At 53.4% G+C, this 27,098-nt stretch overlaps 1 protein-coding gene across 2 annotated transcripts in view; it reads left to right on the top strand.

Annotated features, from left to right (window-relative positions):
• The window catches only part of nfkb1 (nuclear factor of kappa light polypeptide gene enhancer in B-cells 1), a 128,637-nt gene that overhangs the window by 12,353 nt on the left and 89,186 nt on the right, over nucleotides 1-27,098 (top strand). For both annotated transcript variants that reach the window (XM_086005773.1, XM_086005781.1), the window contains exons 2-3: nucleotides 13,892-13,937; nucleotides 22,115-22,205. In XM_086005773.1, coding sequence (XP_085861899.1) covers nucleotides 13,896-13,937; nucleotides 22,115-22,205 — 133 coding nt within the window. In that variant the 5' untranslated portion in view covers nucleotides 13,892-13,895. The remainder of the gene's footprint in view (nucleotides 1-13,891; nucleotides 13,938-22,114; nucleotides 22,206-27,098) is intronic.

The raw sequence follows: 27,098 nt of genomic DNA, 5'->3' as shown, positions 1-27,098 counted from the left end.
AAAGCTTCGATGCTGGGGATGTTGGCCTGAGCAAGAACACTGACGTTGGTGCGCCTATCCTGTCAATGGATTTGCAGGATCTTGCGGAGGCAGCGTTGGTGGTACCTCTCCAGTGCTTTGAGGTGCCTGCTGTACATGGTCCATGTCTCTGAGGCATACAGCAGGGCGGGTATCACTGCTGCTCTGTGTGGATTATTGCTGGTTTATCAGTTACTTCGTGCTAATGATCAGATCTAAAAGATTCCCCCATCCCCGGAACCATTCTGGTAAATCTCCTCTGCACCCTCTCGAGGGCCTTCACATCCTTCCTAAAGTGTGGTGACCAGAACTGGACGCAATACTCCAGTAGTGGCCTAACCAGCACTTTATAAAGGTTCAGCATAACTTCTCTACTTTTGTACTCAACACCTCTATTTATGAAGCCCAAGATCCCATATGCTTTGTTAACCACTCTCTCAATATGTCCCGCCACCTTCAGGGACCTATGCACATTAACTCCCAGGTCCCTCTGTCCCTTCACACTCTTTAAAACTGTGCCATTAAGTGTATATTGCCTCTCCCTGTTCCTTCTGCCAAAATGCATCACCTCACACTTCTCTGAATTAAATTCCATCTGCCACTTGTCTGCCCATTCTGCCAGCCTTTCTATGTCCTGTTGCAGTCGATTGGTATCATCCTCACTCTTTGCCACACCCCCAAGTTTGGTGTCATCGGCAAATTTCGATGGGCTGAATGGGCTCCTGTGCTGCATAATTTCTATACAGCGGATAGTAGTTCAGTAGCTGATACAGCACCAAAAGTAACTGAGTAAACCGTGCCGTGTATTGATCTAAATATTAACTTGTACTGTATTCCTCAGTAATTCACCTGGTACCAAGGTGTGCCCCCGCTCCCTCACCATTACCTGTCGTACCAGCTCACCTTTGACGTGTCGGGTCAGCTCAGCACAGTTCTGTGTCAAAGTGAATGAATCACAAACTGCGGTTTGCATTTGTGTCAACAGCTCTACGTAGGTTGGTTTGCTTTTGGGTTATTCTAAATGACTCAGTTATCAGAAACTCATTAAACGCTCGACTTTCCCAAAGGTGTCAAGTTCTGAACAGAACACGGTCATTCAATGTGCAGCCAATAATCACTTTATTACATAATTGTTACTAGGGACCCAACAGTACAATTGTTCACTTTAGTCATTACTTACAGGGCAGGGATTTTTGTTTAAGAATTACGATAACAATTTAGTGTAGAGCCTGAGCTGGGTTCAACTTAATATGGCACAACGCTCATTGTAAGAACATAAGAATTAGGAGCAGGAGTCGGCCATTCGGCCCCTCGAGCCTGCTCCGCCATTCAATAAGATCACGGCGGAACTTCGACCTCAACTCCACTTTCCCGCCTGATCCCCATATTGTTGCATATTATAATGCACACTTTGCAAAGTTAGCACTTTTAGTGCAGTAACAAGTGGCTGTTATGCTCTTCTGGTATAAGTCTATGTCTGGAATTTTAAAGAAAGAAAAATAACGAAAGACTTGCATTTTTTCACAGAAATCACAGAAACCCCACAGTGCAGATAGAGGCCATTTCGGCCCATCGAGCCTGCACCGACACATGTCCCACCCGATCCCCGTAACCCCTACACCAACACATATCCCACCCGATCCCCGTAACCCCACGTATTTAATCCCCCTAACACTAAGGGTCAATTTATCATAGCCAATCAACCTAACCCGCACATCTTTGGACTGTGGGAGGAAACCGGAGCACCCGGAGAAAACCCACGCAAACACGGGGAGAATGTGCAAACTCCACACAGACAGTCACCCGAGGCCGGATTCGAACCCGTGTCCCTGGTTACTGTGAGGCAACAGTGCTAACCACTATGCCACCGTGCTGCCCCGGACGTCACGACCTCCGGATGTCCCAAAGCGCTTTACAGCCAATGAAGTACTATTTTGAAGTGTGGTCACTGTTGTAATGTAGGAAATGTGGCAGCCAATTTGCGCACAGCAAGCTCCCACAAACAGCAATGTGCTAATGACCAGATAATCTGTTTTAGTGATGTTGGTTGAGGGATAAATATTGGCCCCAGGACACCGGGGAGAACTCCCCTGCTCTTTGAAATAGTGGGATCTTTTACATCCACCTGGGAGGGCAGACGGGGCCTTGGTTTAACGTATCGTCCAAAAGACGCCACCTCCGACAGTGCGGCACTCCCTCAGTACTGCCCCTCCGACAGTGCGGCGCTCCCTCAGTACTGCCCCTCCGACAGTGCGGCGCTCCCTCAGTACTGCCCCTCCGACAGTGCGGCGCTCCCTCAGTACTGACCCTCCGACAGTGCGGCGCTCCCTCAGTACTGCCCCTCCGACAGTGCGGCGCTCCCTCAGTACTGACCCTCCGACAGTGCGGCGCTCCCTCAGTACCGCCCCTCCGACAGTGCGGCGTTCCCTCAGTACTGCCCCTCCGACAGTGCGGCGCTCCCTCAGTACTGCCCCTTTGACAGTGCAGCGCTCCCTCAGTACTGCCCCTCCGACAGTGCGGCGCTCCCTCAGTACTGCCCCTCCGACAGTGCGGCGCTCCCTCAGTACTGCCCCTCCGACAGTGCGGCGCTCCCTCAGTACTGCCCCTCTGACAGTGCGGCGTTCCCTCAGTACTGCTCCTCTGACAGTGCGGCGCTCCCTCGGTACTGCACTGGAGTTTCAGCCTAGACTTTTGTGCTCAGGTCTCTGGAGTGGGACTTGAACCCACGGCCTTCTGACTCTGAGGCGCGAGTGCTGCCCACTGAGCCACGGCTGACACAAGTCGAGTGAATATCTGAGTTATGTAGATCAGGAACGTCCCTTGTGCAGTCCCAGTGCTCCGTTAGATGTTGCATACAAACATACAAAATTCACGGGCAGGGAAAGTCCAGCTGGTCCATCAAGTCTGCCGCACAGCTTCGTGACCAGACACTACATCCCCCCCCCCCCGCAGACATGTAATCTCCTGGGAGGGGCACCAATCCAGAGTGATGATGGGGGCCAGCAGAGTTGGTGTCACCAGCCCTGGGTTTTGGAGGAAATAATTGGCCAGGATTCCTGCTCCTGATCATTATTTAGTGAATCCCCTTGCTTGGAAACGTGTGTGTATGGCTGGTAAAGACAGGCTTGGGCTCGGTTCTGTTGTGGTCAAGGAGCACTCATTGTTGGGAATTTAATTTGTTATAATGACCACTTGTGCAAAGCACCCGAGAGTACCCAGTACGTGGGGGTCTTCACCCCAGCAAGGAGTCAACACCTTCAGGAGAATGAGGGGGAAATTGAGGGGGATGATGTGGCCTGGGAGCTGATGTCTTGGGTAGAACTGCCTTAATCTAACAGAAAGAAGCTTATCCTCAGCCCCTATATTACTACACATGTCGCTGCAGCAGAACTTCATGATTTCAAATGAAGGATAATTCTCTGCCGGGTTAGACTGCTCCCCGTTGCCTATAGGTAACTGATATGAAGCTTCAAATATTGTAATTCCAGAACTGCATTGGGAAATCTTTCTGGGAAAATAGCCCAAGGCTGCTTCTGTGGAGTCGGACTTACCATATTGACAGCAGATCATTGGCTTGATGGAGCAGCTGATCGTCTCCTGCCTGTCAATTTCGTATGTTCGTACGTATCATCTAACAGAGCACTGGGACCGAACAAGGGTCAATCCTGACCTCGTACAATAGCAAAATACTGCGCATGCTGGAAACCTGAAATAACAACAGGAAGTGCTGGAAACACTCAGCGGGCCAGGCAGCATCGAGGAGAGAGAAACTGAGTTAACGTTTGGGTCGAACCCTTCGTCAGAACTGGACTAGGTTAGGGAGGAGGGGAGGAAAGAACAAAGGGAAGGTCTGTGATAGGATGGAAGGCAGAAGAGATTGACTGACAAAAGGGATGATAGTGCGAGGCAAAAGGAGAGGTAATGGGACAAGTTAAGAGACAAAAGATGGCTCCAGATGATGTGTGAATGATGATGTCGGCAACGTTAACAGCTCCCCTGTGAGGAAACAAGAGGAAAAAAAGAACGAACTACAGGGGCCAATTTATTATCTGAAATTGTTGAACTCTATGTTGAGTCCAGAAAGCTGTAAAGTGCCTAATCGACAGATGAGGTGCTGTTCCTCGAGCTTACGCTGAGCTTCATTGGAACAGTGTAAGAGGCCGAGGACAGAGAGGTCTGAGTGGGAGTGGAGCGGAGAATTAAAGTGACAGGCCACCGGAAGCTCGGGGACCCCCTTACGGACTGAACGGAGGTGTTCTGCAAAGTGGTCACCCAATCTGCGTTTGGTCTCCCCAATGTAGAGGAGACCACATCGTGAGCAGTGAATACAGTATACTAGATTGCAAGAAGTACAAGTAAATCGCTGTTTCACCCGGAAGGAGTGTTTGGGGCCCTGGACAATGGGGAGGTTGAAGGGCATGTGTTACATCTCCTGCGCTAGCATGGGAACATGACCTATGTAGCTCAGATATTCACTCGATTAAACAGACAAGCAGCTTATGCACATACACGCACACACTCTCCCACACACACGAGTGCACACCTGCACACGCCCACGCTCCTCCCCCTCCCACGCTCCTCCCCCTCCCACGCTCTCCCCCTCCCACGCTCCTCCCCCTCCCACGCTCTCCCTCTCCCACGCTCTCCCCCTCCCACGCTCTCCCCCTCCCACGCTCCTCCCCCTCCCACGCTCCTCCCCTCCCACGCTCTCCCCCTCCCACGCTCCTCCCCCTCCCACGCTCTCCCCCTCCCACGCTCTCCCCCTCCCACGCTCTCCCCCTCCCACGCTCTCCCCCTCCCACGCTCTCCCCCTCCCACGCTCTCCCCCTCCCACGCTCCTCCCCCTCCCACGCTCCTCCCTCTCCCACGCTCCTCCCTCTCCCACGCTCTCCCCCTCCCACGCTCCTCCCTCTCCCACGCTCTCCCCCTCCCACGCTCCTCCCTCTCCCACGCTCTCCCTCTCCCACGCTCTCCCTCTCCCACGCTCCTCCCCCTCCCACGCTCTCCCCCTCCCACGCTCCTCCCCCTCCCACGCTCCTCCCCCTCCCACGCTCCTCCCCCTCCCACGCTCCTCCCCCTCCCACGCTCCTCCCTCTCCCACGCTCCTCCCCCTCCCACGCTCTCCCTCTCCCACGCTCCTCCCCCTCCCACGCTCCTCCCCCTCCCACGCTCTCCCTCTCCCACGCTCCTCCCCCTCCCACGCTCCTCCCCCTCCCACGCTCCTCCCCCTCCCACGCTCCTCCCCCTCCCACGCTCCTCCCCCTCCCACGCTCTCCCTCTCCCACGCTCTCCCCCTCCCACGCTCTCCCTCTCCCACGCTCCTCCCCCTCCCACGCTCCTCCCCCTCCCACGCTCTCCCCCTCCCACGCTCTCCCCCTCCCACGCTCTCCCCCTCCCACGCTCTCCCCCTCCCACGCTCCTCCCCCTCCCACGCTCCTCCCCCTCCCACGCTCTCCCCCTCCCACGCTCTCCCCCTCCCACGCTCTCCCCCTCCCACGCTCTCCCCCTCCCACGCTCTCCCCCTCCCACGCTCCTCCCCCTCCCACGCTCTCCCTCTCCCACGCTCCTCCCCTCTCCCACGCTCTCCCTCTCCCACGCTCTCCCTCTCCCACGCTCTCCCCCTCCCACGCTCCTCCCCCTCCCACGCTCCTCCCCCTCCCACGCTCTCCCTCTCCCACGCTCTCCCTCTCCCACGCTCTCCCTCTCCCACGCTCCTCCCCCTCCCACGCTCTCCCTCTCCCACGCTCCTCCCCCTCCCACGCTCTCCCTCTCCCACGCTCCTCCCCCTCCCACGCTCTCCCCCTCCCACGCTCTCCCCCTCCCACGCTCTCCCCCTCCCACGCTCTCCCCCTCCCACGCTCTCCCCCTCCCACGCTCCTCCCCCTCCCACGCTCCTCCCCCTCCCACGCTCCTCCCCCTCCCACGCTCCTCCCCCTCCCACGCTCTCCCCCTCCCACGCTCTCCCCCTCCCACGCTCTCCCCCTCCCACGCTCTCCCCCTCCCACGCTCCTCCCCCTCCCACGCTCCTCCCCCTCCCACGCTCCTCCCCCTCCCACGCTCCTCCCCCTCCCACGCTCCTCCCCCTCCCACGCTCCTCCCCCTCCCACGCTCTCCCCCTACCACGCTCTCCCCCCTACCACGCTCTCCCCCTCCCACGCTCTCCCTCTCCCACGCTCCTCCCCCTCCCACGCTCCTCCCCCTCCCACGCTCTCCCCCTCCCACGCTCTCCCCCTCCCACGCTCTCCCCCTCCCACGCTCTCCCCCTCCCACGCTCTCCCCCTCCCACGCTCTCCCCCCTCCCACGCTCTCCCCCTCCCACGCTCTCCCCCTCCCACGCTCTCCCCCTCCCACGCTCTCCCCCTCCCACGCTCCTCCCCCTCCCACGCTCTCCCCCTCCCACGCTCTCCCCCTCCCACGCTCTCCCCCTCCCACGCTCTCCCCCTCCCACGCTCTCCCCCTCCCACGCTCTCCCCCTCCCACGCTCTCCCCCTCCCACGCTCTCCCCCTCCCACGCTCTCCCCCTCCCACGCTCTCCCCCTCCCACGCTCCTCCCCCTCCCACGCTCCTCCCCCTCCCACGCTCTCCCTCTCCCACGCTCTCCCCCTCCCACGCTCTCCCCCTCCCACGCTCTCCCCCCTCCCACGCTCTCCCCCTCCCACGCTCTCCCCCTCCCACGCTCCTCCCCCTCCCACGCTCCTCCCCCTCCCACGCTCTCCCCCTCCCACGCTCTCCCCCTCCCACGCTCTCCCCCTCCCACGCTCTCCCCCTCCCACGCTCTCCCCCTCCCACGCTCTCCCCCTCCCACGCTCTCCCCCTCCCACGCTCTCCCCCTCCCACGCTCTCCCCCTCCCACGCTCTCCCCCTCCCACGCTCTCCCCCTCCCACGCTCTCCCCCTCCCACGCTCTCCCCCTCCCACGCTCTCCCCCTCCCACGCTCTCCCCCCTCCCACGCTCCTCCCCCTCCCACGCTCCTCCCCCTCCCACGCTCTCCCTCTCCCACGCTCTCCCCCTCCCACGCTCTCCCCCTCCCACGCTCTCCCCCTCCCACGCTCTCCCCCTCCCACGCTCTCCCCCCTCCCACGCTCTCCCCCCTCCCACGCTCCTCCCCCTCCCACGCTCCTCCCCCTCCCACGCTCTCCCCCTCCCACGCTCTCCCCCTCCCACGCTCTCCCCCTCCCACGCTCTCCCCCTCCCACACTCAATTCAATTCAATTCAAATTGCTTTATTGGCATGATAAGGTACATCTTATGTTGCCAAAGCATCAAAATACATTTATGGTTGAACACATAAATGCAGATCTATTCATACAGTGTATAAACAGCTTTTTCCCTGAGTGTATAAATATACATTCGCATAATTTATATATACTCTTTTCTTAGGTTTACTGGTTGTCCCTCTGTTTATGGCAAGCTGTAACATAGTGTGCCGCTAGTGTTACACAGTTTCTCTCTTCCCCTAGTAGGTATGGGAGTTTTTGGTCGTCATTCAGATTTCTGAATTCCGGGCATATTTTTGTGAATTTTGGGTAGAAATTCTCCCTGATGCCCTGATATTTTCCACAGGCTGTGAGGAAGTGCATCTCTGTCTCCACCACTCCCTGACTGCAGTGAGAGCATATCCTGTCCTCTCTTGGCAGCCTGGTCTGCCTGTGTCTGCCTTTTTCGATCGCGAGGCTATGTTCACTAAGTCTGTACCTTGTCAAGGTTTTTCTCAGTTTGTTATCCTTTACCAAGGTCAGGTACTCAGCCATGTTGTATTGTCTGTTTAGGGCCAAGTAGCAATTGAGTTTGCTTTGGGTTTTTGTTGTTTCTGCCCAATATGACAGGTATTTTGCCTTTTGCTTAGTGACAATTGTGTTGGGTTGAATTCTTTGTGTTACGATGTCACTGTCCTGGGGCTGGTTATTGTTAGTAGTGTTAGTGGTTGCTTCACTGAGTCCCAGGACTAGTTGACTGAGGGTGTTCTTCTTTATGGTCCTCTCTTGGCATTTCAAGGCTTCGTAATGATAGCAGTGGGGGTTGCTCATTTTTAGGTGTTTCCAAAATTTGGTGGCTCTTTTTTGGATAGTAATTATTAGTGGAAATTGGCCTAGTTCTGCCCTGCATGCATTGTTTACGGTTTTCCTTTGAGTCCTGAGGATACTTTTACAGAATTCTGCATGTAGGATCTCAATTGGGTGTTTGTCCCATTTTGCAAAATCTTGTTGTGTTAGCGGTCCCCACACTTCACTGCCATAGAGTGCAATTGGTTCAATTACTGATTTGAAAATTTTGAGCCAAATGTTAATTGGGATTTCTATTTGGATTGGTCTTTTAATGGCATAGAAAGCCCTTCTAGCTTTCTCTTTCAGTTCATTCACCGCCAGTTTGAAATTTCCCGTAGAGCTGATTTTTATGCCCAAGTATGTGTAGTTAGTGGTTTGTTCGATTTTAGTTGTTCCTAGTGTGAGATTTATTTTGGGTCCCTGATGTCTGGATCTTTGCTGGAACACGAGGACTTTGGTTTTTTGGAGGTTTATTGTCAGGGCCCAGGTCTGACAGACCGACTCCAGCAGATCCAGGTTCTGCTGTAGACCCTCCTTAGTTGGTGACAGCAGAACCAGGTCGTCTGCATAGAGGAGGAATTTAACCTTGGATTCATATAGGGTGAGGCCGGGTGCTGTAGATTGTTCAAGTAGTTTTGCCAATTCATTTATGTAAATATTAAAGAGTGTCGGTGAGATTGGCGAGCCCTGCGTCACCCCCCCCGCCCCTGTGGGAAGTATTTTGTTTGTTTGTCTCCAATTTTAACTGCACATTTGTTGTTTGTATACATTGATTTAATTACATCATATGTTTTTCCCCCTATCCCGCTTTCGATAAGTTTCAGGAATAGACCGTCGTGCCAGATGGAATCCCACACTCTCCCACACTCTCACTCTCCCGCACTCTCACTCTCCCACACACAGACACTGGCCCTCCCTCCACTGATACTTATAGCTACTTTTATAACACTGTGCTGTGGGGTTCCTGAAATGCAGGCCCTTGCAGCCTTGTATGAAACAGCTGGTTTCAGCGAGCTTCTGCAGTTTTATATTTGGCTTACAGTTGACCTGACAACACTTGAATGAGTTTTGTGTAATGTGAAAATACCTTCTATAGAATCACACAGCACAGCAGGAGGCCATTCGGCCCACCGTGCCTGTGCCGGCTCTTTGAACGAGCTCTCCAATTAGTCCCACTGCCCCCTGCTCTTTCCCCAGAGCCCTGCATCAACATCTGTTTCCAATATTTATTTACTCTTCCCTAAAAGTTGCAGTGGTCTTTGCGGCAACTATCCACTGACGCAAAGCATTCCAACAACCTCTCCCTCCTCACTCTCGGTGAGCATTTTAATTTGATGACCCCCTCGTCACAGAGGGAGGTCGTTCCCTGTTCATCCTATCAAACCATGTATTAAATCTTCTCTTGGCATTCCCTGCTCCAGTAGAAGTAATCCCAGTATTCCAACTCTCTCTCAACTTTATCCCTAATGGCCCGGAATTTGCGGTCAGTGGTGAAGCGAAGCCCCGAAATAAGCTTCCCACAAAGATCTCGCCATCCCTGTGTCGAGAAGTTTTACTTTTTCAATGTTTCAGTTGAAATCAGCGTAAGTTAATGGGGAATCCCTAATGCGAGCTGCTGTGACATCAACAAGCTGTCTAAGCAGCCAATCACAAGGCAGAATTCTCACAGACCGGGAACCAGGAAGTGAAGAAGCTCCCTCTTATTCTGACTTTTTAAAAATGTTATCGAGAGCGAAACAAAGATTGGGGCTCTCACATGGGGTAAAGACAAACTTGAAATATAGATGAACAAACCTTTTACAATTTTTAAGAAACTTAAATTTTTTTTATTTTTATTAAAATTGATAATTTTGACACTCCACAAAATTAAAATGAGGTTTTCAGGGCCATAATGTTTGTTTAGCAGTCGATACACTGTTAAAACCCCAGTTACACCTAATCCAACAACCCGTAATATTTAATGGGGAATTTAACAGCGATATTACCGCGGGAAAGCCCAAGTATTCGTCAGTTTCACTGATTTCCCTGATTTCACTGATTTCCGGCTATGGGGAGTTCCACAGCACAGCCAGTGTCGGAGCAGCGAATGACTGACCGCAACTTCAGGATTTCCCCCTTTAGATGCGCTCGCGCTACATCCCGAAGTTGCGGTCAGTTTCAAAGGGGTATTACCCACCGCAAATTCCGGCCCAACATATTTTTTATTTCTAACTAAGTACATCTGTAAGATGAAACAAATGCTCGTAGGCATGATGTTTATTTCACAGGCAACAAAGTATCACTGGGCATTTGAAACAAATTGATTAAAGGATTCCCTAGTATTTCAATAGCATTGATATTGATTAGGGGATTCCCTAGTAGTTCAATACCATGCCGCAGTCATACAACATGCTTTGTTTTTGGTAAGTTGGTCTAATTATTACTAGTTGGGTTGGAGGACATGTTGTCAGAAGCCAGGTAGATTCATGAGCTTCCTTATTGAATGGATACACAGTGATTCATTCTAAAAGTGGGTGCCATGGTACTTGGGTTAGTCAAATATTAAATTGGATTAATAATTTACCCGAAGTGATTGTGCTAGGGAAGCAAGGCATTCTAGCATATATTCCAGAGGTAAAACCACCAACATTGATAAAGGCCAAAGATAACTCGTTGGCCCAGAATTTTCGGTGGGTAGTAACAGTGAATGAACAGCGTGCGCCGTTGTTACCCCTCTGAAACTGACCGCAAGTTCAGGATGTAGCGCGAGCGCACCCTAACGGGGAAATCCTGAAGCTGTGGTCAGTCAATCGCTGCTCCGACACTGGCTGCGCTGTGGCTCCACCCACAGCCGGCAATCTGTGAAACTGATGATAAACCTGAGCTTTTCAGTGGTAATATCGCTGTTAAATTTCCCATTAAAAGTTAGACCCTTTTTTTGGTTAGGTGTATTTTTAAAGTTTGTTCATCGTTATTTCAGGTTTGCCTTTTCCCCGCGCGAGAGCCCCAATCTTTGTTTTAACATTTTTAAAAAGTCAGAATAAAAGGAGTTTCTTCACTTCCTGCTTCCCGGTCTGTGAGAATTCTGCATTGTGATTGGCTGCTTAGACAGCTTGTTGACATCACAGCAGCTCGTGTTTGGGAACTCACACGGATCTCAACTGAATGTCGGAAAATCCGAACACCCCACAGAGACCGCGAGATCTTTGTGGGATGTTTCTTCGGGGCCAGCGGCGGAATGCAAGTTACAGGTTGTTGTGTTTGTTGCAAGTCTTCGGGAATGTTTTGTACTATTTTCATACGGATTACTTCAGACAAACCGATAATTAAACCAAAACAAATCCCGATTCAGTCCCAGAACTCCCACAAATATGCAAAGCTTAGAAACTCCTGACTCGCACCCTCATTGATTGTACCAGATGTTTTTAGGAGCAGACACTATATGCTGACTGACTGTATGAAGAAAGAACTTGTATTTATATTGTACCTTAATATGTCTCTCAGAAATGTCCCGACATGTTTACATATAATTACATTCGAGTGTATCAGGCAGATGTGGTGACCAATGAGAGAAACTGATTTATTGGTTGAGGGATAAATATTGGCCACCAGGGGAACTCCCTGCTCCTCTTCATAATGCCACGGGATCTTTTACATGCACCCGAGAGGGCAGATGTGGCCTTGATTTAACGTCTCATCCGAAAGAAAGCACCTCCAACAGTGCAGCACTCCCTCAGTACTGCCCCTCCGACAGTGCGGCGCTCCCTCAGTACTGCCCCTCCGACAGTGCGGCGCCCCCTCAGTACTGCCCCTCCGACAGTGCGGCGCCCCCTCAGTACTGCCCCTCCAACAGTGCGGCGCTCCCTCAGTACTGCCCCTCCGACAGTACAGCGCTTCCTCAGTACTGCCCCTCCGACTGTGCAGCGCTCCCTCAGTACTGCCCCTCCGACAGTGCGGCGCCCCCTCAGTACTGCCCCTCCGACAGTACAGCGCTCCCTCAGTACTGCCCCTCCGACAGTGCGGCGCTCCCTCAGTACTGCCCCTCCGACAGTGCGGCGCCCCCTCAGTACTGCCCCTCCGACAGTGCGGCGCCCCCTCAGTACTGCCCCTCCAACAGTGCGGCGCTCCCTCAGTACTGCCCCTCCGACAGTACAGCGCTTCCTCAGTACTGCCCCTCCGACTGTGCAGCGCTCCCTCAGTACTGCCCCTCCGACAGTGCAGCGCTTCCTCAGTACTGCCCCTCCGACAGTACAGCGCTTCCTCAGTACTGCCCCTCCGACTGTGCAGCGCTCCCTCAGTACTGCCCCTCCGACAGTGCGGCGCCCCCTCAGTACTGCCCCTCCGACAGTGCAGCGCTTCCTCAGTACTGCCCCTCCGACAGTACAGCGCTTCCTCAGTACTGCCCCTCCGACAGTGCAGCGCTTCCTCAGTACTGCCCCTCCGACAGTACAGCGCTTCCTCAGTACTGCCCCTCTGACTGTGCAGTTCTCCCTCAGTACTGCCCCGCCGACAGTGCTGCACTCCCTCAGTACTGCCCCGCCGACAGTGCTGCACTCCCTCAGTACTGCCCCGCCGACAGTGCTGCACTCCCTCAGTACTGGCCCTCCGACAGTGCAGCGCTCCCTCAGTACTGACCGTCCGACAGTGCAGCGCTCCCTCAGTACTGCCCCTCCGACAGTGCGGCGCTCCCTCAGTACTGGCCCTCGCCCTCCGACAGTGCTGCACTCCCTCAGTACTGGCCCTCCGACAGTGCAGCGCTCACTCAGTACTGCCCCTCCGATAGTGCTGCACTCCCTCAGTACTGGCCCTCCAACAGTGCGGTGTTCCCTCAATACTGACCCTCCGACAGTGCAGCTCTCCCTCAGTACCGCCCCTCCGACAGTGCAGCGCACCCTCAGTACTACCCCTCCGACAGTGCAGCGCTCACTCAGTACCGCCCCTCCGAGAGTGCGGCATTCCCTCAGTAGTGACCCTCCGACAGTGCAGCGCTCCCTCAGTACTGACCATCCGACAGTGCAGCGCTCCCTCAGTACTGCCCATGCGACAGTGCGGCACTCCCTCAGTACTGCCCCTCCGACAGTGCGGCGCTCCCTCAGTACTGGCCCTCCGACAGTGCGGCGCTCCCTCAGTACTGCCCCTCCGACAGTGCGGCGCTCCCTCAGTACTGGCCCTCCGACAGTGCGGCGCTCCCTCAGTACTGGCCCTCCGATGGTGCGGCGCTCCCTCAGTACTGCCCCTCCGACGGTGCGGCGCTCCCTCAGTACTGACCCTCCGACAGTGCAGTGCTCCCTCAGTACTGCCCCTCCGACAGTGCGGCGCTCCCTCAGTACTGCACTCCACTGTCAGGGGGGCAGTACTGAGGGAGTGCTGCACTGTCAGGAGTGCCGTCTTTTCGGGTGAGATGTTAAACCTGCATCACAGATAAACGTAAAAGATCCAGTGACATCATGTTGAAGAAGTGCAGGGGAATTCACCTAGTGGCCTGGCCAGTATTTATCCCTCAACATCACTAAAACAGATTATCTGGTCATTATCACATTGCTGTTTGTGGGAGCTTGCTGTGCGCAAATTGGCTAAGTCGTTTCCTACATTACAACAGTGACTACACTTCAAAAAGTACTTCATTGGCTGCAAAGCGCTTTGGGAGGTCCTGAGGCGGTGACAGGCGCTGTATATATATTCTTTTGTTGTTATTTCTTTTATTGTGTTGACTTCATTTGTTATTGAGCTCCAGTAAGAGTACTTGCGTGATTCTGTTCTCTTGTAATCTGAAGCTGGTTTTAAAGTGAGCGCAGTGCCGTTACCGCACTGTTCAGGTTTCTGTATTAAATGTTGTTTTCTTCCTTCAGGCTGATGATGGCTGAAGAGGACACGTATCGCCTCGGAGTGTCCAGTGTAAGTGGCTGAAGTTTTGTACCTCGTGGTAGCACTCGGATTTCCTGCAGCATTTTATTGTCCCCAACATTCGGAAGCTGTGACATTCACATGAAACACCTTCCTTCTATTGAATCATTACATTTGTAACTGCAGTTCAGCTTTTCGAATCATTTCGTATGATTGCTAGTTTTGTGCTAAATACATGTTTCAGGTATGCTATCGATTCACGCCTGATAAATGTAATATTTACTGCTCTTTAATAGAGGTGTTCAAAATTATGAAGGGTTTTGATGGAATAAATAAGGAGAAACTGTCTTCAGTGGCGGGAGGGTCGGTAACCAGAGGACACAGATTGAAGGGAATTGGCAAAAGATCCAGAGGGGAGATGAGGAGAATGTTTTTACACAGCGAGTTGTTGTGATCTGGAACGCACTGCCTGAAAGGGCGGTGGAAGCAGATTCAATAGAAACTTTCAAAAGGGAATTGGATAAATAATTGAAAAGGAGAAATGTGCAGGGCTGTGGGGAAAGAGCAGGGGGGAGTGGGACTAATTGGAGAGCTCGTTCAAAGAGCCGGCACAGGCTCGATGGGCCGAAGGGCCTCCTTCTGATCTGTTAGTTTCAATACATTGTCAATCAGCGGCTTCAACCTAGAAACAAGTTAAAATGGTGCCGTTCTGAATAATTCTCCTGTTCAAGAAGATTAGAGAAATATTGAGCAAGGTGGAACTGGGTGGCGTGGTGGATTAGGGTCTCCCCCTTTCACCTAGGTTCAGATTCAACCCAGACTGGTGTGCTGAAAGTCTCCTGTGTGGAATGACTTTGCACGATCTGAACCCAGTCCCCAGTGAGCACGGGATTACAACACCAGAATGGGCCTAAAAATCTCACTAATTGACAATCTCACCCAGTGACGGCTGGTGTGGGAAATCAAACAAATGTTCCTCAGAGGTTGGGACTGAGGCATGTTGGGCCAAAGCAGAAGGGGCTTTACTCTGGATCATACCTGATCCAGGAATGCTTGTTGCTGACACTTAGTGCCTGAAATGAGAAGAGTTCCGTTCCCCAACTGCTACCATCGCTCACCTTGATCAGCACAAACACTGTCAAGGACCTTAAATCATGTTCATTTAATATTGATGCTCGGCTTTTGAGGTAAGTGTGGTTTTGAAACTGTCTGCACAACACATGCTGGTTAAGAAGTGGAAGATTGCAATAAACAAAAGTCACTGAAAAGTTCTCAGAATATTTTAAACGTGACGGTAATTGTATTATTGTTAGTGTCAGCCATGGCTCAGTGGGCAGCACCCTCGCCTCCTGAGTCAGCAGGTCGTGGGTTCAAGTCCCACACTAGAGACTTGAGCACAAAAATCCAGTCTGACACTCCAGTGCAGTACTGAGGGAGTGCTGCACTGTGGGAGGGGCAGTACTGAGGGAGTGCCGCACTGTCGGAGGGGCAGTACTGAGGGAGCGCTGCACTGTCGGAGGGGCAGTACTGAGGGAGTGCTGCACTGTCGGAGGGGCGGTACTGAGGGAGTGCTGCACTGTCGGAGGGGCAGTACTGAGGGAGCGCTGCACTGTCGGAGGGGCAGTACTGAGGGAGTGCTGCACTGTCGGAGGGGCAGTACTGAGGGAGCGCCGCACTGTCGGAGTGGCAGTACTGAGGGAGCGCTGCACTGTTGGAGGGGCAGTACTGAGGGAGCGCCGCACTGTTGGAGGGGCAGTACTGAGGGAGCGCTGCACTGTTGGAGGGGCAGTACTGAGGGAGCGCTGCACTGTCGAAGGGCCAGTACTGAGGGAGTGCTGCACTGTCGGAGGGGCAGTGCTGAGGGAGCGTCGCACTGTCGGAGGGGCAGTGCTGAGGGAGCGCCGCACTGTCGGAGGGGCAGTGCTGAGGGAGCGCCGCACTGTCGGAGGGGCAGTGCTGAGGGAGCGCCGCACTGTCGGAGGGGCAGTACTGAGGGAGCGCCGCACTGTCGGAGGGGCAGTACTGAGGACGCGCTGCACTGTTGGAGGTGCTGTGTTTCGGATGAGACATTAAATCGAGGCCCCGTCTGCTCTCTTAGGTGGATGTAAAAGATCCCATAGCACTATTTCGAAGAAGAGCAGGGGAGTTCTCCCCGGTGTCCTGGGCCAATATTTATCACTAAAACAGATTATCTGGTCATTTATCACATTGCTGTTTGTGGGAGCTTGCTGTGTGCAAATTGGCTGCCACATTTCCTACATTACAACAGTGACTACACTTCAAAAAGTACTTCATTGGCTGTAAAGTAGGTTGGGACGTCTGATGGTCGTGAAAGGCGCTATAGAAATGCAAGACTTTTTTAATATATCGGTAGATTGTCCCAACCAGTGTTTTCTTTATAAAAAATCTTTTTTCTTTCAAAACACTACAAGTTATATTTATACAGCACCTTTAACATAGTAAAACGTCCCAAGGCGCTTCACAGGAACGTAAATCAGACAAAATGTGACCCCGAGCCACTCGAGATACTGGGGCAGGCGACCAAAAGCTTATTCAAAGAGGTCGGTTTTAAGGAGCGTCTTAAAGGAGGAGAGAGAGAGGTAGAGAGGTTTAGGGAGGGAATTCCAGAGCTTGGGGCCCAGGCAGCTGAAGGCATGGCCACCAATGGTAGAGCGATGGAAATCGGGGATGTGCAAGAGGCCAGAATTAGAGGAACGCAGAGATCTCGGGGGGTTGTAGGGGCTGGCGGAGGTTACAGAGATAGGGAGGGTTGTAGGGCTGGAGGAGGTTACAGAGATAGGGAGGGTTGTAGGGGCTGGAGGAGGTTACAGAGATAGGGAGGGTTGTAGGGGGCTGGAGGAGGTTACAGAGATAGGGAGGGTTGTAGGGCTGGAGGAGGTTGCAGAGATAGGGAGGGTTGTAGGGCTGGAGGAGGTTACAGAGATAGGGAGGGTTGTAGGGGCTGGAGGAGGTTACAGAGATAGGGAGGGTTGTAGGGCTGGAGGAGGTTACAGAGATAGGGAGGGTTGTAGGGCTGGAGGAGGTTACAGAGATAGGGAGGGTTGTAGGGCTGGAGGAGGTTACAGAGATAGGGAGGGTTGTAGGGCTGGAGGAGGTTACAGAGATAGGGAGGGTTGTAGGGCTGGAGGAGGTTACAGAGATAGGGAGGGTTGTGGGGGGCTGGAGGAGGTTACAGAGATAGGGAGGGTTGTAGGGGCTGGAGGAGGTTACAGAGATAGGGAGGGTTGTGGGGCTGGAGGAGGTTACAGCGATAGGGAGGGTTGTAGGGCTGGAGGAGGTTACAGAGATAGGGAGGGTTGTAGGGCTGGAGGAGGTTACAGCGATAGGGAGGGTTGTAGGGCTGGAGGAGGTTACAGAGATAGGGAGGGTTGTAGGGCTGGAGGAGGTTACAGAGATAGGTAGGGTTGTAGGGCTGGAGGAGGTTACAGAGATAGGGAGGGTTGTGGGGGGCTGGAGGAGGTTACAGAGATAGGGAGGGTTGTGGGGCTGGAGGAGGTTACAGAGAAAGGGAGTGTTGTGGGGGCTGGAGGAGTTTACAGAGATAGGGAGGGTTGTGGGGCTGGAGGAGGTTACAGAGATAGGGAGGGTTGTAGGGGCTGGAGGAGGTTACAGAGATAGGGAGGGTTGTGGGGAGCTGGAGGAGGTTACAGAGATAGGGAGGGTTGTAGGGGGCTGGAGGAGTTTACAGAGATAGGGAGGGTTGTAGGGCTGGAGGAGGTTACAGCGATCTATTCATGTCGGGGTGTGAAGTGGAGCAGAGAGTGGTGGGTCGACGTTTCCCTGTGGGATTATGGAAATGTAAACTTGGAGTTGGCTTTGTGCGCACAGCTCCCAGTGGATGTTCCAGAGGGGCATCAGTGAGCGCCTGGGGTTAAGTCGCTCAGTTACTTGCTAGTTTGGCCACAGTTGGTGCCTGGACCATAGGGAGCAGGGAATGAAAACTGCGGGAGTTTATTCAAAAATGAGAAGCTGAGGGGACCTCATTGATGCCTGTGAGTGTACAGAGTGTTGGGGACTGTCAGATCAGCGTGGCATCCTGATGCGGAAAATGGGTTGTGTGTTCACGTCTGACGGACAATGTGCAGGTATAAGAACACAAATGGATAAAGGATTAAATCGTACATGAGAAAAAAAGTTTTGAAGGAGGTTTTAATGAGCTTTCAGAAAGGATATTGGATGAATAATAACTCAAGCCAGAGAGCGAATGTGGCTGAAAGGGGAACTGAAACAGAGAGGACTGAAACGGCGGAAAGCTGACTCGGGCACTGCTGAAACAAAGGTGCAGTTTAATAAGTGTCTGACCTGTTGAAGGAAGCTGTGTGATTTGTACCCTCTTGGGAACAGGAGGAGGCCATTGAGCCCCTCGAGCCTGTTCCACCATTCAATGAGACCATGGCTGATCTGCGACCTAACTCCGTGTTGGTTTTGGTTAACAGAAAGCTATCAATCTCTGATTTAAAATCAACAATTGACCCAGCATCAGTTGCCATTGGCGGAAGAGAGTTCCAAACTTCTCCCACCCTTTGTGTGTAGAAGTGTTTCTAATTTCACTCCTGAAAGGTCAGGCTCTAATTTTTAGACTCTGCCCCCTAGTCCTAGACTCCCCAACCAGCGGAAATAGTTTCTATCTAGCCTATCTGTTCTCCTTAATATCCTGAAAACTTCGATCAGATCACCCCTTAACCGTCTAAATTCCAGGGAATACAGCCCGAGTTTGTGTAATCCCTCCTCGTAATTTAACCCTTGGAGTCCGGGTATCATTCTGGTAAACCTACGCTGCACTCCCTCCAAGGCCAGTATATCCTTCCTAAGGTGTGGTGCCCAGAACTGCTCCCAGTGCTCCAGGTGTGGTCTAACCAGGGCTTTGTACAGCTGCAGCATAACTTCTACCCCCTTGTACTCTAGTCCTCTAGATATAAAGGCCAGCATTCCATTAGCCCTTTTTGATTATTTTCTGTACCTGTTCATGACATTTTAATGATCGATGTACCTGGACCCCCCAAGTCTCTCTGGACCTCCACTGTTTTTAACTTTTCACCATTTAGCAAGTGCCCTGTTCTGTCCTTTTTAGGTCCAAAGTGGATGACCTCACATTTGCGTGGCTCTATCTGTGCTTTGGTGGGAAGCCATACTTGGATGGCTAAGAGCAGATCCTTTCCATGGGAATGTGCCATCACACTCAGAGTACAGAGAACGGGTAATGTGAGGGGGGTAATAGAGAGGAATGAGTCAGGGATCTTCAGCCTGGGTAACATTTACCTCAGAATGGAGTCTGTATGATCAGGTAGGATAAACTGGGAATCGGACCCATTTTGGGCTGAATTTTACACAATAAATCACCATTGAGAAGGAAGATGGGTCTTCCTTTTCTAACAACCCATAAGGATTACATTGGGTGCCTCAGTGTCATCAACAGGAGCCTACCGGCCAACCTGGAGTGAGTCACCATGTTAGTTGCAGTTGGTTGCTTTTGATTTTCGATTTCCCGCCCTCTCCCTTTCTCAGCTGATGGACGGTGTCTGGGACAGTACAATCGCACCGCTGATGGCAACTTTCCACGACCGCTTCCAAGTGGCCATTCCCTCACTCATGATACTGAGTACTAGCAGACTATTCAACTGTGTGAGGCTTAAAGCATTCCTCACCTGGGATTTAAATATGTACAGTTTTATCCAGGGATTGAATCTGAATTGGAGCGTTGTGCTCTATACGGCTCACTACAACACCACACAGTATATTATTAAAATCTTGCAGTTAAGTTTATTGCATTTAAATTTTTGTTCAGTTTCATTCCGTCCTTCCTAAAAGCAATAAGTCATTAGGATATGGTTCCGTTGGCTTACTGAGCTTTGGTTCTGTGGATACACTGGGGTTTAATTCCATGAGTGTATTGGGGTTTAGTTCCATTGGTATGTTGGAACATCGGAAGAGGAGGAGGCCATTCAGCCCCTCGAACCTGTTCTGCCATTCAATGAGATCATGCTTGATCTGTATCACAACTCCATCCGCCCGGCTTGGCTCCATATCCTTTTATACCCTTGGCTAGCAAGAAACTATCAATCTCCGATTTAAAATGATTAATTTAACTAGAATCTACTGCTTTGTGTGAGAGTGCGTGAAGAATTGTTTCCAAACTTCTCTGCTGAACGGCCTGAGTATAATTCTTCCATGTAATGGTGAAAGGCTGGGTTACAATAATCCTCAGTTACATTATTGATTTTATCTTTGCTGTTGTGGTCATCATTAGGGAACCGTTCCATTGTTACTGGTTAGGGACACGTCACGGACTGGAGTGTAGCAAGTGTCATTCTGCACTAGTCTGGATGCTGATTGGGATTAGCCTGATCTGGGAAAAGTCAGTCCTGGTTGAACTCATGAGAGTACCCAGCCAGCGCTGACTATTGTGTCAATAGCAAAATACTGCGGATGCTGGAAATCTGAAATAAAAACAGAAAATGCTGGAAACACTCAGCAGGTCAGGCAGCATCTGTGGAGAGAGAAACAGAGTTAACGTTTCAGGTCAATGACCTTTTGTCAGAACTAGAAAAAGTTAGAGAAATAACAGGTTTTAAGCAAGTGAAAGGGGGGAGGGGAGGAAAGAACAAAAGGGGAGGTCTGTGATCGGGTGGAAGGCAGGAGAGAGTAAATGACACAAGGTATGATTGTACAAGGCAAAGGGAGATGGTAATAGGACAAGTAAAGAAACAAAAGATGAGTCTAGAAGAGGTGTAAATGGGAAGAGCAGGATCATTAACAGCTGCCATGTGAAAAAATAGGGGCCGAGGTTATGATCTGAAATTGTTGAACTCAGTGAGTCCAGAAGGCTGTAAAGTGCCTAATCGAAAGATGAGGTGCTGTTCCTCGAGCTTACGCTGAGCTTCCGTGGAACAATGCAAGAGGCCGAGGACGGTGAGATCAGAGTGGGAGTGGAGCGGAGAATTAAAGTGACAGGCGACCGGAAACTCAGGGTCACCCTTACGGACTGAACGGAGGTGTTCCGCAAAGCGGTCACCCATCTGCGATTGGTCTCCCCAATGTAGAGGAGACTGCACCGTGAGCAGCGAATACAGTATACTAGATTGAAAGAAGTACAAGTAAATCGCTGTTTCACCTGGAAGGGGTGTTTGGGAACCTGGACAGTGGGAAGGGAGGAGGTGAAAAGTCATGTGTTGCATCTCTTGCGCTTGCACGGGAAGGTGCCAGGGGAAGGGGTGTTGGGGGTGATAGAGGAGTGGACTAGGGTGTCACAGAGGGAGCGGTCCCTTCGGAATGCTGAAAGGGGAGGTGAGGGGAAGATGTGTTTGGTGGTGGGATCATGCTGGAGGTGGCGGAAATGGCGGAGGATGATCCGTTGAATGCAGAGTCTGAATATTGTATTCTTCAGTTTGGACAACACCTGATCTGCAAGGTTGATTCCTGGGGTGAGAGGGCTGTCCTATGAGGAGAGATTGTGTAGATTGGGCCGATACTCTCTGGAGTTTAGAAGAATGAGAGGTGATCTCAGTGAAACATTGAAGACTCTGAGGGGGATTGACAGGGTAGATGCTGAGAGGCTGTTTCCCCCTGGCTGGAGAGTCTAGAACCAGGGGTCGCAGTCTCAGGATAAGGGGTCGGCCATTGAAGACAGAGATGAGGAGAAATTCCTTCACTCAGAGGGTGGTGAATCTTTGGAATTCTCTGCCCCAGAGGGCTGTAGAGGCTCAGTCATTGCGTATATTCAAGGCAGAGATCGATAGAGCTTTGGATTCAAGAGGAATCAAGGAATACGGAGATTGGGCAGGAAAGTGGAGTTGAGGTGGATGATCAGCCATGATCTTATTAAATGGCAGAGCAGGCTCGAGGGGCCGTGTGGCGGAGCAGGCTCGAGGGGCCGTGTGGCGGAGCAGGCTCGAGGGGCCGTGTGGCGGAGCAGGCTCGAGGGCTGTATGGCCGACTCCTGCTCCTAATTCTTATGTTCTAAGCAGTACAGTCCCAAATGGTCTGCTTCCGTTCCCCTCTCTGAGCCCACACAATCATTTTCACCAGTCCTTGTCTAAACAAGCAGACTGACTAAGGATCGCTACCCACTCCACTTTCATCAAACACTATCTGAAGATTACTTTAATACTGTACCTGGCATGGAACCCTAATTCGTGTTTATTTTCTGTGTAATTACATGTGGAGACTCTGATACTGACTTTTTTTGTTCTTCACCTCACCCCATTTAGATTTATGGAATTGAAGATTATAATCCTTTGGACATTACTGCTACCATGTTTAACTCACCAATTGGTCCCACGGATTCTCCACTACAGACAAGTGAGTATCATTGCTGTTGGATGGTTCATTGGGGCACTGGTCCTGAATTAAGTCATCTGCACTTTTGATACTGTTTAGAAAAGTGTGAAAAATGATAGATCAGCATATTGATTTTCACAAGAGAAAAATTACTGATTAAGTAATTGGTTACCCGATATCAAACGGTGTAAAAATACAATTGCTGGAAATGAGCAGCAGACCTGTCAATATCTGAGAGGTTCCGTGTCATCTAGTCCCGATGGTAGCTCTCTGTCTCTCTCTCTCTCTCTGTGTCTCTCTCTCTGTGTCTCTCTCTCTGTCTCTCTCTCTCTCTCTCTGTCTCTCTGTCTCTGTCTGTCTCTCTCTCGCTCGCTCTCTCGCTCTCTCTCTCTCTTTCTCTCTCTCTCTCTCTCGCTCTCTCGCTCGCTCTCTCTCTCGCTCGCTCTCGCGCGCTCTCTCGCGCGCTCTCTCTGCTCTCTCTCTCTCACCCCCTCTGTCTCTCACCCCCCTCTGTCTCTCACCCCCCTCTGTCGGTTAGAGGGTGGTGAATCTTTGGAATTCTCTGCCCCAGAGGGCTGTGGATGCTCAGTCGTTGAGTATATTCAAGGCTGAGATCGATAGATTTTTGGACTCTCGGGGAATCAAGGGATATGGGGATCGGGCAGGAAAGTGGAGTTGAGGTCGAAGATCAGCCATGATCTTATTGAATGGCGGAGCAGGCTCGAGGGGCCGAATGGCCGACTCCTGCTCCTAATTCTTATGTTCTTATGTTCTCCTGAATTTCGAGGCCATCAGTTCGGATCAATGCTGGACGGTGCCCTCCATGACTTCATGGGCTACGAGCTCTTGTAGTTGTGGCCAACATTCCTTCCGCAACCACCAGCTGAAACAATTTAGCACTTCATTCATCTCGGGCTTGTTTGTGCGACCTTGTTATGAGCAAGTTGGCTGCAGCATTTGGCTGCATAACAGTAACTTGAAAGTAATTTATTTATTGAAATTCTTTGAGATGGCCTGAAGGCACGATAAACTGCTATTTCTCTTTTTGTCCCTTTCCTTTTCGTGCGCTCTCTCTCTCGTGCGCTCTCTCTCTCGTGCGCTCTCTCTCTCGTGCGCTCTCTCTCTCTCGTGCGCTCTCTCTCGTGCGCTCTCTCTCTCGTGCGCTCTCTCTCTCGTGCGCTCTCTCTCTCGTGCGCTCTCTCTCTCGTGCGCTCTCTCTCTCGTGCGCTCTCTCTCGTGCGCTCTCTCTCGTGCGCTCTCTCTCGTGCGCTCTCTCGTGCGCTCTCTCTCGTGCGCTCTCTCTCTCGTGCGCTCTCTCTCTCGTGCGCTCTCTCTCTCGTGCGCTCTCTCTCTCGTGCGCTCTCTCTCTCGTGCGCTCTCTCGTGCTCTCTCTCTCTCGTGCTCTCTCTCGTGCGCTCTCTCGTGCGCTCGCTCTCTCGTGCGCTCTCTCTCTCGTGCGCTCTCTCTCTCGTGCGCTCTCTCTCGTGCGCTCTCTCTCGTGCGCTCTCTCTCGTGCGCTCTCTCTCGTGCGCTCTCTCTCGTGCGCTCTCTCTCGTGCGCTCTCTCTCTCGTGCGCTCGCTCTCTCGTGCGCTCGCTCTCGTGCGCTCTCTCTCGTGCGCTCTCTCTCTCTCTCTCTCGTGCTCTCTCTCGTGCGCTCTCTCTCGTGCGCTCTCTCTCGTGCGCTCTCTCTCGTGCGCTCTCTCTCGTGCGCTCTCTCTCGTGCGCTCTCTCGTGCGCTCTCTCTCGTGCGCTCTCTCTCGTGCGCTCTCTCTCGTGCGCTCTCTCTCTCGTGCGCTCTCTCTCTCGTGCGCTCTCTCTCTCGTGCGCTCTCTCGTGCGCTCTCTCTCTCTCGTGCGCTCTCTCTCTCTCGTGCGCTCTCTCTCTCTCGTGCGCTCTCTCTCTCGTGCGCTCTCTCTCGTGCGCTCTCTCTCGTGCGCTCTCTCTCTCTCGTGCGCTCTCTCTCTCGTGCGCTCTCTCTCTCTCGTGCGCTCTCTCTCTCTCGTGCGCTCTCTCTCTCTCTCGTGCGCTCTCTCTCGTGCGCTCTCTCTCGTGCGCTCTCTCTCGTGCGCTCTCTCTCGTGCGCTCTCTCTCGTGCGCTCTCTCTCGTGCGCTCTCTCTCGTGCGCTCTCTCTCGTGCGCTCTCTCTCGTGCGCTCTCTCTCGTGCGCGCTCTCTCTCGTGCGCTCTCTCTCTCGTGCGCTCTCTCTCGTGCGCTCTCTCTCGTGCGCTCTCTCGTGCGCTCTCTCTCGTGCGCTCTCTCTCGTGTGCTCTCGTGCGCTCTCTCTCGTGCGCTCTCTCTCTCTCGTGCGCGCTCTCTCGTGCGCGCTCTCTCTCGTGCGCGCTATCTCTCTCGTGCGCGCTATCTCTCGTGCGCGCTATCTCTCGTGCGCGCTCTCTCTCGTGCGCGCTCTCTCTCTCGTGCGCGCTCTCTCTCTCGTGCGCTCTCTCTCTCGTGCGCGCTCTCTCTCGTGCGCGCTCTCTCTCGTGCGCGCTCTCTCTCGTGCGCGCTCTCTCTCGTGCGCGCTCTCTCTCGTGCGCGCTCTCTCTCGTGCGCGCTCTCTCTCTAGTGCGCGCTCTCTCGTGCGCGCTCTCTCTCTCGTGCGCGCTCTCTCTCTCGTGCGCGCTCTCTCTCTCGTGCGCGCTCTCTCTCTCGTGCGCGCTCTCTCTCTCGTGCGCGCTCTCTCTCTCGTGCGCGCTCTCTCTCTCGTGCGCGCTCTCTCTCTCGTGCGCGCTCTCTCTCTCGCGCGCTCTCTCGTGCGCGCTCTCTCTCTCGTGCGCGCGCTCTCTCTCGTGCGCGCTCTCTCTCGTGCGCGCTCTCTCTCTCGTGCGCGCTCTCTCTCTCGTGCGCGCTCTCTCTCTCGTGCGCGCTCTCTCTCTCGTGCGCGCTCTCTCTCTCGTGCGCGCTCTCTCTCTCGTGCGCGCTCTCTCTCTCGTGCGCGCGCTCTCGTGCGCGCGCTCTCGTGCGCTCTCTCTCGTGCGCGCGCTCTCGTGCGCGCTCTCTCTCGCGCGCTCTCTCTCGCGCGCGCTCTCTCGCGCGCGCTCTCTCGTGCGCGCTCTCTCGTGCGCGCTCTCTCTCTCGTGCGCGCGCACTCGTGCGCGCTCTCTCGTGCGCGCTCTCTCGTGCGCGCTCTCTCGTGCGCTCTCTCTCGTGCGCGCTCTCTCTCGTGCGCGCTCTCTCGTGCGCGCTCTCTCTCTCGTGCGCGCTCTCTCTCGTGCGCGCTCTCTCGTGCGTGCTCTCTCTCTCTCGTGCGCGCGCTCTCGTGCGCGCTCTCTCTCTCGTGCGCGCTCTCTCGTGCGCGCGCTCTCTCTCGTGCGCGCTCTCTCTCGTGCGCGCTCTCTCTCTCGTGCGCGCTCTCTCTCTCGTGCGCGCTCTCTCTCTCGTGCGCACTCTCTCGTGCGCGCTCTCTCTCTCGTGCGCGCTCTCTCTCTCGTGCGCGCTCTCTCTCTCGTGCGCGCTCTCGCTCTCGTGCGCGCTCTCTCTCGTGCGCGCTCTCTCTCTCGTGCGCGCTCTCTCTCTCGTGCGCGCTCTCTCGTGCGCGCTCTCTCTCTCGTGCGCGCTCTCTCTCTCGTGCGCGCTCTCTCTCTCGTGCGCGCTCTCTCTCTCGTGCGCGCTCTCTCTCGTGCGCGCTCTCTCGTGCGCGCTCTCTCTCTCGTGCGCGCTCTCTCTCTCGTGCGCGCTCTCTCTCTCGTGCGCGCTCTCTCTCGTGCGCGCGCTCTCTCTCGTGCGCGCTCTCTCTCTCGTGCGCGCTCTCTCGTGCGCGCTCTCTCTCGTGCGCGCTCTCTCTCGTGCGCGCTCTCGTGCGCGCTCTCTCTCGTGCGCGCTCTCTCGTGCGCGCTCTCTCTCTCTCGTGGGCTCTCTCTCTCGCGCTCTCTCTCTCTCTCGCTCGCGCGCGCGCTCTCTCCCTCTTTCGTGGGCTCTCTCTCTCGTGGGCTCTCTCTCGTGGGCTCTCTCTCGTGGGCGCTCTCTCTCTCGTGGGCTCTCTCTCTCTCGCGCTCTCTCGTGGGCGCTCTCTCTCTCGTGGGCTCTCTCTCGTGGGCTCTCTCTAGTGCGCTCTCTCTCGTGCGCTCTCTCTCGTGCGCTCTCTCTCGTGGGCTCTCTCTCGTGGGCTCTCTCTCTCTCGTGGGCTCTCTCTCTCTCGTGGGCTCTCTCTCTCGTGGGCTCTCTCTCTCTCGTGGGCTCTCTCTCTCTCGTGGGCTCTTGCTCTCTCTTGGGCTCTCTCTCTCTCGTGGGCTCTCTCTCGTGGGCTCTTTCTCTCTCGTGGGCTCTCTGCGCTCTCTCTCTCTGCGCTCTCTCTCGGCTCAGATTGCTGACATCTGGCTGTATTTGGAGTGAATTATCTTTCAGACTTACCTTTCTGCGTGAATGTTACTGAATTTATTTAATAGGTTTGTGAAATCTTCAGCTTCTCATTTACTGTGTCAGATACCGCAGGGATGTGTCCAAATTATAGCTACTTCCTGTCTAAGGCATTACAGAGATTTCACTAAATATTTCCACTGTGGAAAAATAGACTGCGATTCAGAAAGCAGTGACTCAGTCCTCCAAGCTCCTTAATACACCAGACACAACAGTTTCTCATTTTCTGCATTGTACAAGGAAAGGTTTGCTATCGAAAGTCTTGCTAGCCTTATCCATCACCTCGTCTCACGTGGCACGTTCTCTCTGTCTGGTTTTGTTCTGTCATTCGTTACCAGTCTGATTATTTTTTCCGACTGTCCATGAGGTAAAATTACCGCAGCTCCTTTGTTAGGAATGGTTTTAGAGATAGTATAGACTAAGATGTTGAAGTTTTTTGTAAAATCTAGGAACAGGAGGAGGCCATTCAGCCCCTCGAGCCTGTTCCCCCATTCAGTTGGATCAGGGCTGATCGGCACGATCCATGGGTACAAGGGTTCCCGAGAGAATGATTGTCT

Source organism: Somniosus microcephalus, chromosome 2 (genome assembly GCF_052327205.1).
Source record: "Somniosus microcephalus isolate GS21.2 chromosome 2, FLI_Smic_1.0, whole genome shotgun sequence".
Lineage (NCBI taxonomy): Eukaryota > Metazoa > Chordata > Chondrichthyes > Squaliformes > Somniosidae > Somniosus > Somniosus microcephalus.
Note: the sequence above shows the minus strand (reverse complement) of the source record. Positions and strands in the feature narration are given on the sequence as shown.